This window comes from Phytophthora infestans, genomic scaffold, assembly GCF_000142945.1.
Source record: "Phytophthora infestans T30-4 supercont1.29 genomic scaffold, whole genome shotgun sequence".
NCBI classification, from domain to species: Eukaryota; Oomycota; class Peronosporomycetes; order Peronosporales; family Peronosporaceae; genus Phytophthora; species Phytophthora infestans.
Genome location: NW_003303730.1, coordinates 1745050 through 1758000, shown reverse-complemented (window position 1 = coordinate 1758000; position 12951 = coordinate 1745050). Strand labels below are relative to the sequence as shown.

Below are 12951 nucleotides of genomic sequence, written 5' to 3'. Positions count from 1 at the left end.
GCGGGTGTTTTGGGAGGCGGGATCTCTCTTTGTTCTCTGTTGCCGAAACGAGGGCGTTTGGAATAATAAAAGTGTGCTTTCTCGGGAGGATTCGCCTTAGAACAGGGTTGGTGGAGCTCCTCAGAGCTTAAGCGTCCGCCAAAAGTGCTGTGGTCCACGCTCCCCGTAACGGGGCCCGTTCTTCTTCGCAACACTTTGGTCTTACACTGCGCGCAGGTTATTATGCCCACCTACGTTTCATGACAAAATATGAGATATTATCTCACTCATTTTTGCCAGCTACCGTACTACTACATATACATGGCATTAATGACGCTGTTTAGTTAAAGGCGTCGTAAAATGGTATTTGGGGGATGGAACTGACCAGGAATTAATCTATTCAACCCGTCGCAACGTAGGTAGATTTTTGTTACTACTTTAAAGATTTGTAATGCTTAAAAAAACCGAGTCGTACATTAGTAGGGAGCAGTCTAGAGCAACAGAATATGGGAAAAAGACACCAGGTGAGTGGATACATGAAAGTTGTGACAGAAAGTGTTAAATGATCTCAGACGAAGATGGTGAACACAGCTTTCGTACCGACTCACTTACTGTCGGAAATTGGCATTCAGCAAATCCCTTGTTGGTCGGTGGGAGCCAATCCCAATTGGGAGACGATACCGGTAATCACAGAGCCCCCAGTCTAGTTTATCCCGATACTGTTGTTTTCATCCACGCAGAGTAGGCTCCTTGACGTTAGCTCTCGCGAAGCGTCTGCTGCAGTCCATTCTGGATAAGCTTTCCACTTTTCAGCAGCTCTATCTTCTCTCTCTCGGCCCGCTGGGTGCACGTGCGCTTGGTCATCGCGCCCTTAATTCGGGATTGGCCATCGGAACCAGCCGTTCAGTACGAATCAGACTCAGATAATTCAGATTAACTCGCGCGAGTTATTCTGACTCAAGGAGAAAGTCAGGTTAACTCGCGCTAATTATTCTGACTCAGGGGGATATATTACAAACACAGCCACGTCGTGTAATAGGCCTGCAGATCGCTCACTGAAAATCCATCCATTTGCTGCTCAAGTACGAGCTGGGCTAGGTGATCCTGTAGCGGTGTATTCTTGTGGCTCACCAGACACTGGTATTGCATGAAACCGTGTTATGCTGCAGAGGTCGCAGTACTGAGTATAGACGCGCACGTAAAACTCGTACTGTACAGACCTCCCATGAGATAAGGCGTAGTCTTGAACAGCATGAAGAGCATGTGAAGCAGTATCAAAAGTCATTCCGACCTGAATAGTGTTTTTCTCATCGCCGCTGTCCAATCCATCAGCGATGTCGTCGATGTCCTCCGTCATTTTGCGGCCCTCAGTCGTAATAAGTGGTTTTGGTACTTAAGAGTTATGACGTATTGCGCGCTGTATACCAAGTTGCGAAGTGAGATTAGTCAAAGAGTCCTCAAACTATTCCTATCTACGAGCTCCTGCGGCAGCAGTACCTGTCCTTCATGCTGCTGCTTCAGTAGCCGCGTGCCACCGGCTATGCCTGGTCGCCGGCGTGTGCCGCCCGCTCACTGTCGCCAGTCGCGTTGCCGATATGTCTTGGAGGCACGCGAGAGCGAAACACGAGCCATCGAGGCACGCGCCTCCTCTCAGTATTCGGTGAGTCTGTTCAGGCAATGTCGTCTGATACTTGGTGTGCCATACTCCACAAGAGTGTACGATTTGGGTCTTCATACGCATGGCGAACATTAGTATACAACGGGTTTTTGGGTTTAAGTCCGGTCCACCTTTTTTTCAGCCATTCAATCATTTAGACACACATTGTGACGTTTGTTCCCTAAATTCCTCACTTACTGACGCGGGTTTCACTTGGTACACCTACCGGCGATACCGACCCCACTTTGCTCACGTTTTGGCACACCTTTAACTTTCTGTCACAACTTTAGTGTATCCACTCACATTTTGTCATTTTCCCAGCAGAATATCCACACTACAGAAACAGCATATTCGGTTTGGTTCTGTATGATTTCGGTATTTTTCAAAATATACGGAGTGACAGATCCCCAGCTGCTATCACGCAGTTGCGCAGGACAAATAAATAACTTCGGCCTGCCGTGTCAGCAAAATTGAGACATTCAAAATTTTGAAAGTCTGTGGACCGCTCATTCGAAGATTTTCCCGCTCCCAGACAACCCACTCAAATCGATGGTAAGCCGTGATGTATGGTTCCTTGCAGTGCTCTTACCTGTCTAACGTGCTGTTGTGTAATGCACAGCCACCAGAAGAAGAGCTTCCTTCTTATCCTGGCCATAGCAAGCAGCGCAAGACCCCTTCCCGGGATCTCGTCGTGCTGCCGCGCCAGCAGCAAGCGGAAGCAAACCGCGTGAAGATTCGGTCCGCCACTCGCGCTGCGCAAGAAGACGTTGAGCCACCAGCGAGACGACTGCCCCCTCTCGCTCAAGTTGTAAGAGGGAGCGGATCGCTCGCTCGTATGGTGCTACTGAGCCAGGGGTCAAGAAACTTATTAAGTGCGGTCAATCTCGGATATCATTGGGGAGGCCTTTTTACGTTGATGTGGAGAGAAAGCAATGCTTCCTGCTCGAACCCGATGCAGTTGAAAGAGCAACATCGTCGCTCAGAACGGCGGTGTGCAATGTCGTAGAGCCAATGCTGAAGAGGACGGACCAGATCCAGTACGAAACTATCACTGACTGTGAGCAGCAGAATAGCTCGTCCTGCGGCCTCTGGTGCTTGGTCGTGTTAGAGCTACTGCTCTTTGGAGCAACTCACGATAAGTGGAGCAACTATTGGAGCGACTCGTTGTACGAAGCAGGTGGCTATTTGCGCATGCGGTACTTGCACAAGGTGACCAATCTGCAGAGCCACTTTCCAGTTAAAGACGAACCGGAAGAAGAGAAGTAAGTGCAGACATTAGTTACTGGTAACTTCAACACGAATTGATTTTGGTATCACTTTAAAGCCAAACAGAACCAAACCAAAATTATACAGAACCCGTGGGACTTAGAGTTTTTTTGCGAGGTGTTCCTGCTCCAGGGAAGCCCAGTCAAGTCTATAAAAAAAACGGATGTGCGTTCAGTTTGTCATACTCAGTGCCATATTATTGTATAGGACACATGAGCAAACGACAAGATTTAATTCGCTAATAAGTATGTAGACTATAAAAGGCGACATGTACACTATAAACGACATCAAACTTACGCACTTACCGAGCACTTACCGCGTAAATTACTGCCACTTCGTCATTTATTTAGAAGCCCATTCTCTGTTGCACACAGAAAAAATACGTTACCCATCACGCGTGTGTGAGAGACCTTATTTTCGTATATCCATTTTCTGTTGGACTAGCACGATCCCATTAGTAAAGCCACTTTTTATGAGTCGAATTCTTTTCTTTTAGATACACTACGTCCAAGCAAGAGTAACTCACTATTGATAAATAATGTTCGCCTATGAATGACTTAATTTGAAATTAGGGAATATGTTCTTGGTGTTTATGGCCCGTTATAAAATGGTCTTTTAAAAGAAATGGATTTTAAGTAATTTGCTGGATATGCTTCTTTTTTCTGCCTCGCGAGGATATTTAGCTAAATTCGCTGTTTATGAATCAAACACTACAATTGCTCTAGTGTATGTCTTGTGTCTGGCGGTAGGTGATGTGCCCTTCTTGGCCTCGGTGATGCTGTACCAGCGAGTGTTCATATCCATCAGCTCACTCTCGAATAGAGTGATTTTGTCTCTAATGGTTTAAAAATGCAAACATCGATATAAGACCGTTTTAATATTGATTTAACCGGTATTAAATTTTGTTTGAGGAAACCGACTGATCGTCTGTACAGTGAGGTTGGCACTGCTAGTAGTGACTTACTCAATAAATAAACAAACAAACGTGATAAGGCTAACATGCTTACGCATTTCCCATGACAGCAAATGATCAAAATTCCATGCATTTTAAACTTTAAAAAAAATCACTGTCCTCCCAGACGCCTCTACACCTTTGCCAGTCCAAACTGGCGGTAGTGTAAACCAAAGTGGAATTAAGTAACTAAAGTAACATTAAATTAATGAAATTTAAATTCAAAAATTAGTATGTAGAGCAACGTGGATTTAGTGTAACGCTAACTGGTGGTTTCGAGCCACTATCACAACCAGACTTTCATCCCCACGCGCAAGAGAGCCTAAGCACGGCCTTGCCGCCAGGAAGCGGGTCCTGGGCGATCACAAGGAAGGCAGGGACTGGATGCTAGTTGCAGACCACAATGGCATCCCTTCCACCACAGCCCGCAACATCATCGACCGCAAGTCCGCCGAGATCAAGACGAGGGGCGGCACGCGTGCGTCGTGCACAAAGTGTACCGAGGAGATGGAGGTGCGCTAGTGGACTAGCTAGATGAGAATTGTTTGTGCAAATGCAGGATATGCTATGGTTTGACTTTGGCACTCGCATAAGCACTTCACTTATCAGCAAGAAACTGTGCGATAAGCCGTATACAGTCAAGCAGGTATGCTGGTCTCGTACTGATACGAGCTAACTAATATAAGTACTAAGCAAATGGTTTTCGGACAGGTTCGTTTCGAGCCACAAACGTGCAATAACGACACCAACATCGAAAAGCGACGTGTATTTGGTGAGGCCTTAGCAGCACATGAAAGGAAGGGGTCGTCCATCGTTTACTATGACGAGACCAATTACAATCTCTATTGTAAACAGTCTCAAGAGCGAGCTCCCATTGGATAGCGTGCAGTTGTGACGCTTCCGCCTTCTAAAGGCGCGAGCTTACAATTGCAAGGTGCAGTTTCCACAGAGGTTGGGGTGGCTCACCGGGCTAGACGACGTGGAAGCATTAAAATGGAAGTAAAATGCGGCTTTTGTGGACGACATCTACGATGCTGGGAAGGCAACAGATGTCTACAGGGACCACTTCGTCAGTAAGAAGATTATTTTCGACCTAGATAACGCACCTGCACACAACCAAACAGAAGACTTAGTTTAAGGCCGAGAGGACCAGGAGCTACTGCAGCTAGGCCCCAATTCCCCTATGTGCAATCCGATCGAAGGTACGTAGAACTTAAACGAGCTCGTTTTTCCACTAATACGTTTTTGCTCTACTGTAGGCTGCTTCAGCTCTTTGAAGGCCCGCATCAAGGCTTACTTGGCTCTGAATTCCGACCAAATGTTCAATTTGCCGCACGGCGAGAGGACGGAGCGTCGTATATGCTTGCTCGAAAGAGCAGCGGACCACTGCATGCCCTGCATTGATCTGCTCTTAGTCAACAAGATGGCTCGCCACTGCGCACTCGCCGTCGCAGCTGCTATTCGCAGCGAGCCCATGAGCTACGGGACGTAATCGGATTTTGCATTACACTAAATCCACATTGGTCTGTCGTAAATTTCAGAATTTATTTCTCTAAGAAAATAAAAAGTCTAGTTACGGGACATTCCACTTTGGTTTACACTACCGCCAGCTTGGACTGGTAAAGGTGTAGTTCCTCCTATGCTGGCTGGTAACGTATTCTTCCGAATAAAGTACCATCTCCAAATTGATTATCCCACCTAATAAAATACTATTTCGCCAAGATGAACCTTAGTTATAAAACCCTTCCAGATATTATACCAAATACGAGCCACCGGTTCGTACATTTCCAATTACAGCCAGTGCCCTGCTTTCAGTTCTCACTTTCACTTTAGCGAAGAACCCTACAACCAGCAGCAAAACCACCAGCACTATGCCCAGTCAGCGCGTCCCCAAGAGTATTGCCAAGAAGAAAGAGGTCCTTGTCGAGATCGACTGCTACGCCGACGGCGTTCCCTCAAGAGCGTTCAGTCATTTTGTTGTTAAAATGGGATGGAAGATCTCCGCGGCCCAGATCCGCTACTGGTACAAGACTGGTGAAGCCATCAGGCAAGCCTCGAGCGACCAATTACGGCTGAGGGGTGCTAGTGCTCGTCCTAGACCTTGGTGAAATCGAGGACATGGTCTTTGACGAAATTGTTTACATGCGCTCCGAGCATCACAAGGTGTCGATGCAGTGGATCCAGGAAGCTGCTGTCCACCACGCCCGAACCGAGCTGAATGATGACTCTTTTGCTGCATCTTAGTGATAGTTGAGCACGTTTATGCATCGATACGGACGCTCCTTACGTCGCACGACCAATCTTACCACTTTAACCGATGTGGAACTTTGCGACGTGCCGTCCGCTTCATGGCTTACTTCACCCACCTCAAGCCACGGTTTATTTTGTCACGAACTGAACTTATGGATGAAACCGCTGTATATTTCGAGGATCCTCGACGCGAAACGGTGGATTTGGTGGACTCGCGTCATGTTGTGCTTCGTTCGACGGGGTTTGCGTCGATGAAGGTCACTGCAGTGCTGGCCGTGACTGCGGACGGAGCTAAATTGCCCCCCGCTTGTCATTTGGAAAAATGGTACTACCGGTACTACTGATATTAGTAGCTCGACAATAGACAAAATCGACGAAGTATATGTCGTAACACAAAAGAGGCATGGGTTGACAGCACGCTGCTCCAACGATGGCTGGATCTTATATTTCCGGTGCTGATGGATCATTTGCCGGGCAAAGCTCTCGTTTGGGACAGTATGAGCGCTCATATTTCGAAGGCGATCAAGGCGAGATGTGCAGCCAAAAAGATTGAGATGGTTGTTGTGCCTGGTGGCTGCACGCCATATCTGCAAGCTGGAGATATAGGCATCTACAAGTCTTTTAAAGACCACATGGCACCTTTTTAACGAATGGACAACTTCCTACCGTATAGAGTACACGCGTGGTGGCAACCCACGCCCACCCTCCGTGAGTGAAGTAGCTGGCTGGGGCAAGCAGGCGTGGCAGTGCGTACCAGACGATGTGATCGCCAAGTCTATTGGTGGTGCGGGTTTCAGCAATGATTACGAGGAATGCCACATAGCGAAACATGATTTCTATGAATCAGGGAGCTGTCTCCTTCTACATGCAGTGGGGACCATCCCGACCGCAGACACTTGTTGGGTCCACGGAGAAAACCTAGTGACTCGGCAAGGTTGTACGTCATCCGAGGCGAGCCATAGATCATGCGACTGACCCAGCATAGGTCAAAACTGGTGCTGCCGACATCCACTCGTTATAAACGAAAATGTACGCCTACATTCTCATACTTTGTGTCGCGCACCATTGGAATTGCCCTGAATAGCCGCACTTATTGGCCATTTTCAGTATTTGGGGGCGTGATTAGTGGCCGAAACATCGAAATAGCTCCACAAGTTAGGGCCAGCACCGTACGAAGTGATAACAAAACGAACTATAATCCCAGTAAGCGTGCAATTAACCCTCGCTGCTACTAGGAATCCCCGGAGATGCCCTTGTGATTCAAGGTCCAGTATTAGGGGGAAAATACGTTTGCAGCAACGCGTGCATATGTTATTTTGTTATGGTCCATAAAATAATCCGAATGCTCGATTAACGGGGACATACAGTCGTGCACCTCAATTGGACAGGGCGGACCATATCAGCAGTGCCAGGGCATAAGTGCACATCGTAAAGCAAAAAACAAACGCAAATTCAGTGCACTGATATTTGTTTTGTTAATTCAGTACACAATTTACGTTTAGTTTTGAGACGATGCCTGTGTGGCACCAACAGTTTCTAATACTGTAGTCTTTGCAGATATGTTGTTCCAGCCTTCAGACAACCACTTCATGGCGGAGTAAACGTCGACCGGCGTGAAAGGAACACCCTTGTAGAACAGGTCCAGCTCCGCGGCTTGCTTCTTGTTCTGGTACTCATTCTTCAGGCACTTAATGGTCCATGAGCTGCAGTACGGCAGTTGTATTAGGCGGGAGCTTGCGAAAACCACAGCCCTGTGCGCTGCTGGAAGCGGTACAGCCACCCTCGACTAGGTGCATTGCCTCCGGGTAGCTGTACTCCTTCACGCTGAGCAATCATTAGTACCGTAGAGCCCTGAATAGTTGCGTCTCCGTGCCAAGTCTTGAACCCGTCAATCTTCTGCATAATCTTGGCGTCAGACGCGCGAATCGCGGGCGCGCAACAGCGCTTCCGGTCGCGATAGGCATCCGGCAAGGCGGCAACGTCCGCCGACCGCTTAAAAATACTCTGGACGGTAGTGCGCTTTACTGCTTGGGGGGTCTTAAAGCTCTCCGTTGCCCAACGAGCAAGTTCGGAGTGCAGGATCTGACTTGTGCTTCACTGCTTTTGTGCTAGAGTTAGGGACATGTAGGAGGAAGGGCGATGTCCCATTGTCTTTGGCGGTAAAAATCAAAGTGTATGTTTGTATGAAGACGTCCGATCCAAAATTTAAAATCAGATTGATGCGGCGTGTCATCCCTCCGCGAGGAGGGAAAAGCCGTTGAGGTTAATTGCTAGGGTGGTGATGGGCAAAGGTAATTGCGCATTCAATTCGCGTAATCATAAAATCTGGCAGGGTATCGACTGATACCGGTGTCGAATTGGAGGTGACGACTGTAATGTGTTCCCTCTCATTATTAATATATTATAAAGATAATACACTCCGCGCCACATTAGATCACGCACCCACGTCGGTGGCTGTAGCTCACTCAATTTTAAAGTTTTTGCGTGCTATTTAGATATGTTGTTCCTATTATCGCACAAAAAAGGCTACACGTGCTAACGATTGCGATTTTGCAGTTAGCTCCAATACAAACAATTGATTTTGGCACTGCGACACATTAATCACGCACGCCTTAGTTTAAGTACTATGTATCGTAATGATCGTGTCTAGTGTACATGAACGTATCAACATTGTATGGGGGTGGGAGATGCCCTATCTACTTATGCGATCGAATTTGCTCTACTCAATTATAGAGGCGACCGAAAAGTGTATGATAAATTATTATTATTGAAAATAAAATCATCACATGATCTGACACGCAGAAAATGGCAAACTTGGTGTTGTTGTCAACCATCCTGACAGTGCCAAGATCAAACTCCAGGCACGTAGCCGGGTCAATTGGCTTGTAGCAATGCCCGGTTGTGATATTATGGTTGTGATCGCATTGCACCTTGCATTGTTATCCACCGAAAACGGTGTTTGTTCATGACGCGAACTGTAGCTTAGACATGCTGTGATACCAGCGCAGATACTTCGAGTAGTAGCACTAGGTGCTACAGTAGTAAACACTAGAGAACATTTATGTGACACACTCCATGGTCATTATGGTAAGAGCTCGAGAAGTTTTTGACATCGAAAATGGCATGATGATCCAACCTTCAATGACGAGTACAGAGTTCTTTGCGAGGAACGCTAGGCATTTTAATATTTTCCTTTATTGTTTTAGCACCCCGAATAGCATGGTACACAAACGAAAGAAACACGGATGCCTATTTTACAAGGCCATACAAGTACCGTTACCACCCGTAATGGAATCAATCCACATTCGGGCATTGGAAATTCGAGAGTAGACGCTAGGATAGCTATCTCGTCCACATGTGTCGTCCTTGCTCCAGCTCACCAGTCCTATGAGAACGTCCTCTGTCATACCCGACCCTTCTAGGATGAGAGGTCCACCGGAGTCTCCAAAGCAGGAGTCGTGGTTGAGAACGCCACCTGCGCACACCATACTAGAGTCGATGGTAGCATTAGCAGCACACGCCTCATCGCTCACAAGTTGAAGATCTACACGCTGCAGCTTGTAGGAATGGGTGCCATTGACCTCCGCATCTGCCCCCCAGCCCATCGTTACAGCCCATTGTCCCGCTTTGAAGTCGGAGTCGTCCGGTGCAGCAAGTTTTACGGGCTTGAACTTGCTGGGTCGCTCGAGCTCGAGTACCAAGAAATCATCAGCGAACCGGACGTTCTCCGAGTAGTTTGGGTGGTTCATGACTGACACGACCCGAATTTGTTCGCCGTCCAGTGAGCCGTTGCGGTAATGACTCCCAACTGAGACCCAGCGCATATCGTAGATCACGCAGTGTGAGGCAGTGAGGACATGAGTAGGGGAGATGAGATTGCCGCCGCAGAAGCTGTTGCCGTCAGGGGTTGATCGAATGCCGGTAACGTAGGTCTTGGTGTTGATCGGTACGACTTCTCCACTCATAATAAGCTGACGAGGAGTGTCAGTCCCGTAGGCACATGCTGAAGACCCGATGCGCGCAAGTAAAAAGGAAGCAAGAACCCCAAGCATCGCTGTTGACACAACACAAATTACAGAATTTTCCTGCTTGGGCTGCCAAAGAATCGGAACTGTTTGGTCATTGTGATGAACGAGTGCAAATGTTAAAATAAATGCACCGTTTTTGAAGAAACAGACGGTTTCAAGCACATGTTCCGGCAATCAACATTGGCAGTTCTTTTACACGTATAATACCTGTAAAGTAAGAATTCGGGATAGATTATGGATGGGAAAGATCCAGTGATCGTTTTTTTAATAACTTGTAACATCTTAATCCGGATATTTACCTTATCGGGAACTATGTTTCCAATTACGGTACAGTTCCGCTATTTTACATGTGTCTCAAATTAAAATAGCATCAACGTATGGCTGAGAATAAAATCATGGAATAACAACAGTTATTGGAAGTGTAATTCGTTGCTTCAAAGATTTGTCCCAGGGCCTTTATTCCACTAGACATTAGTATTGGAACATCAATGAGTAATCTAACGTTATTCGTTGTTGAGTCGACGTCAGGAGAGGATCTTCCGTCCAAAATGAAGGAGGATAGCAGGATTAACATTGATATGGGCCATTCACCATATTTAAGTGACCCCCCTCTCCACATTTTAATCTCTACAATTGAGCTAAATCTGGCACCTGGTCGACATGGCTGTTGTTCTTTCAATTCGCTATTATAATACCTACGCTATCCTTGCAAATCTAAAGCCTCGAGTATGTGATCTCAGAGGTAATTGCAGGACGGATGCCACGACTCTGCATATCATCAAAATTGCAGTTTTTGGTACCCCCCTTACTAGTTTAAAAAGGCGATTAATCCATAAATGCTGCATGCCAAACGACGTTCCAGTTCCCGTATAGACAGCTAAACAAATTTCGCACTCGGAAAGCATGGAAGCGAAGGCGTCAATTTTGCATTGCTTTTCCCACTAAATGTTACCCCCACCTCTAAACCTAACCATAATCACCGCATTAAAAAATCTAACGATCTTGCGCTGCTTATTATATAGCAAGTTGCTGATTCGCAACACCGTAGTGTTGCATTTGCAGCTTGCAATGACGACTTTCCCATTGTGGAGTTATGGCGAAGCCTCTATCGTAATCCTTATCTCTGTGCTGTTCAGCAGCTGGTACGAGAGAAAGATTTGTAAAACCACGTACAGTACTGCACAGTGTTTGTAAAGTCCGAATGACGCTGGCGAATGAAGAGAACTACCGGTACGATGTAAATTAGTTCTTGCCGCTTCATCATTCGTAGTTTTCCTGTCTTCAGTTTGCTGTAGGTATCCACTATCCATACCTCAAGATGAATCTTGTCCTTGTTTGCGCTGCTCTATTAATGGAGTCGACAATCGTGGAAGGAGGGTCACGAAGCCTCTACACTACACCGGTCTCCAATTTTTCCCCAGGGAACAACGATCTTACCGGCGACGCCATCGCGACTTCACTGCAAGATGCCAACAGCAGGTTACTTGCCGATTTACCATCAGGTAACACGTCGAGCGATGCCACCCGCTCCCAGCTCAACTCTTTCAGCGTCGTGTCCAGTGGCACCAAGACATACGTTGCTGGTCTCCGCTCTACCGCTGGGGGAAACAACTTCTGCAGCGCTTCGTTGATTTCTCCGACACACCTTCTAGTCGGAACGTACGGCACCAGGGACAACATCCGATGGGCTTCGATAGGCTCGCACTATGTCAACGGCACACAAGACGGCGAGCAGATCAAGGTCGTCGCGATACTCAACCACCCAAAGAGCTCAAACTTGGTCGCAAAACGTCGTTTCGGACCCCATTTTCAAATTCATGCCCGGAGGTGAATTTTGTTTGGCCCGTATTTGGCTGGGGCCTAAAGCGACGCGTATCCCCTCAGCACACTGACAAGATCCTGTTAGGCGCCAAAGTTTGCCATTTTTGCTTTTGCGCGCACTGCAAAATCCTCCCCCTAACGACCCGAAGGTGTTCTCGATGAGCACACGAGACGATGCTGCTGCTGCCCAGCGTGCAACGTGGACTAGGGGCGAGGAGCTTGCACTGTTGGAGAGGTACTTTGAGGCACGAAAGGACCCGTCAAAGGCCACGGATAAAGGTGTCAAATCCAAGGCGTGGGAGGAGATCAAAACCACTTTGAACACCAAGCTCAAGAAGACTCTGGACAAAGGTAACGGAAGCTTTTTAGCTAAGGTACTGCGTTTCTAATTTACGTTCAACAGGGCAATACAAGTCCAAGGTGCAGCGTCTGATGCAAGACTACGATTTATTCAAGGAGATTACGTCGCTGAGTGGATGCGGTACCTGCCGTCAAACGGGGAAACCTCTTCTCGATGACGACGTCTGGGATCAACTGATCGACGCCAAACCAACCAAGCTGCGAGGTCGCATCAAGGAGATGCGTAAGAACGGCTTTGAACACGAGACCATCTGCAGTCTAATTGCAGGTAAGCGATGCATTATTTTCTCTGAAATTAAACTAAACTCGTCTGTGCAGGTGATTCAAGAGCGACAGGTGGGGATGCGGAAAGCGTTCAGAGCCTGCTTGGCCTGCTGGAAGACGCCACGGAAAAAGAAGAGCCTGCATTACCGCAGCCCAATGAGACTTTACTTCCCGACAGTAGCGAGCAAAGCTCTGTGACCACCCCCGCTGCCGCGCAAGACCTCCACCCAAGTCACGAGCGTCGTGTCCAGACCGTAAAGCGTATCCGTGATGGAGCTTCAAAGACGCGCCGCAACAAAAAACAAAGGCAGTCACCCTCTGGAGACTTCAATGAGGAACTTGGTGCGCTGTTAAAGACTTTTACCGTCTACATC

At 47.4% G+C, this 12951-nt stretch overlaps 2 protein-coding genes across 2 annotated transcripts; one reads left to right on the top strand and one right to left on the bottom strand.

Annotated features, from left to right (window-relative positions):
- Window positions 1-5725: 5725 nt before the first annotated feature.
- On the top strand, window positions 5726-6751 carry PITG_13649 (uncharacterized protein; the record flags this gene model as incomplete). The annotated part of the gene is made up of 2 exons (XM_002899789.1): window positions 5726-5888; window positions 6585-6751. The coding sequence occupies 2 exons, from the start codon at window positions 5726-5728 to the stop codon at window positions 6749-6751; spliced, it is 330 nt and encodes a 109-aa protein (XP_002899835.1).
- Window positions 6752-9358: 2607 nt separating this feature from the next.
- Window positions 9359-10069, bottom strand: PITG_13648 (serine protease family S01A, putative; the record flags this gene model as incomplete). The annotated part of the gene is made up of 1 exon (XM_002899788.1): window positions 9359-10069. The coding sequence occupies one exon, from the start codon at window positions 10067-10069 to the stop codon at window positions 9359-9361; it is 711 nt and encodes a 236-aa protein (XP_002899834.1).
- Between the last annotated feature and the right edge of the window lie 2882 nt (window positions 10070-12951).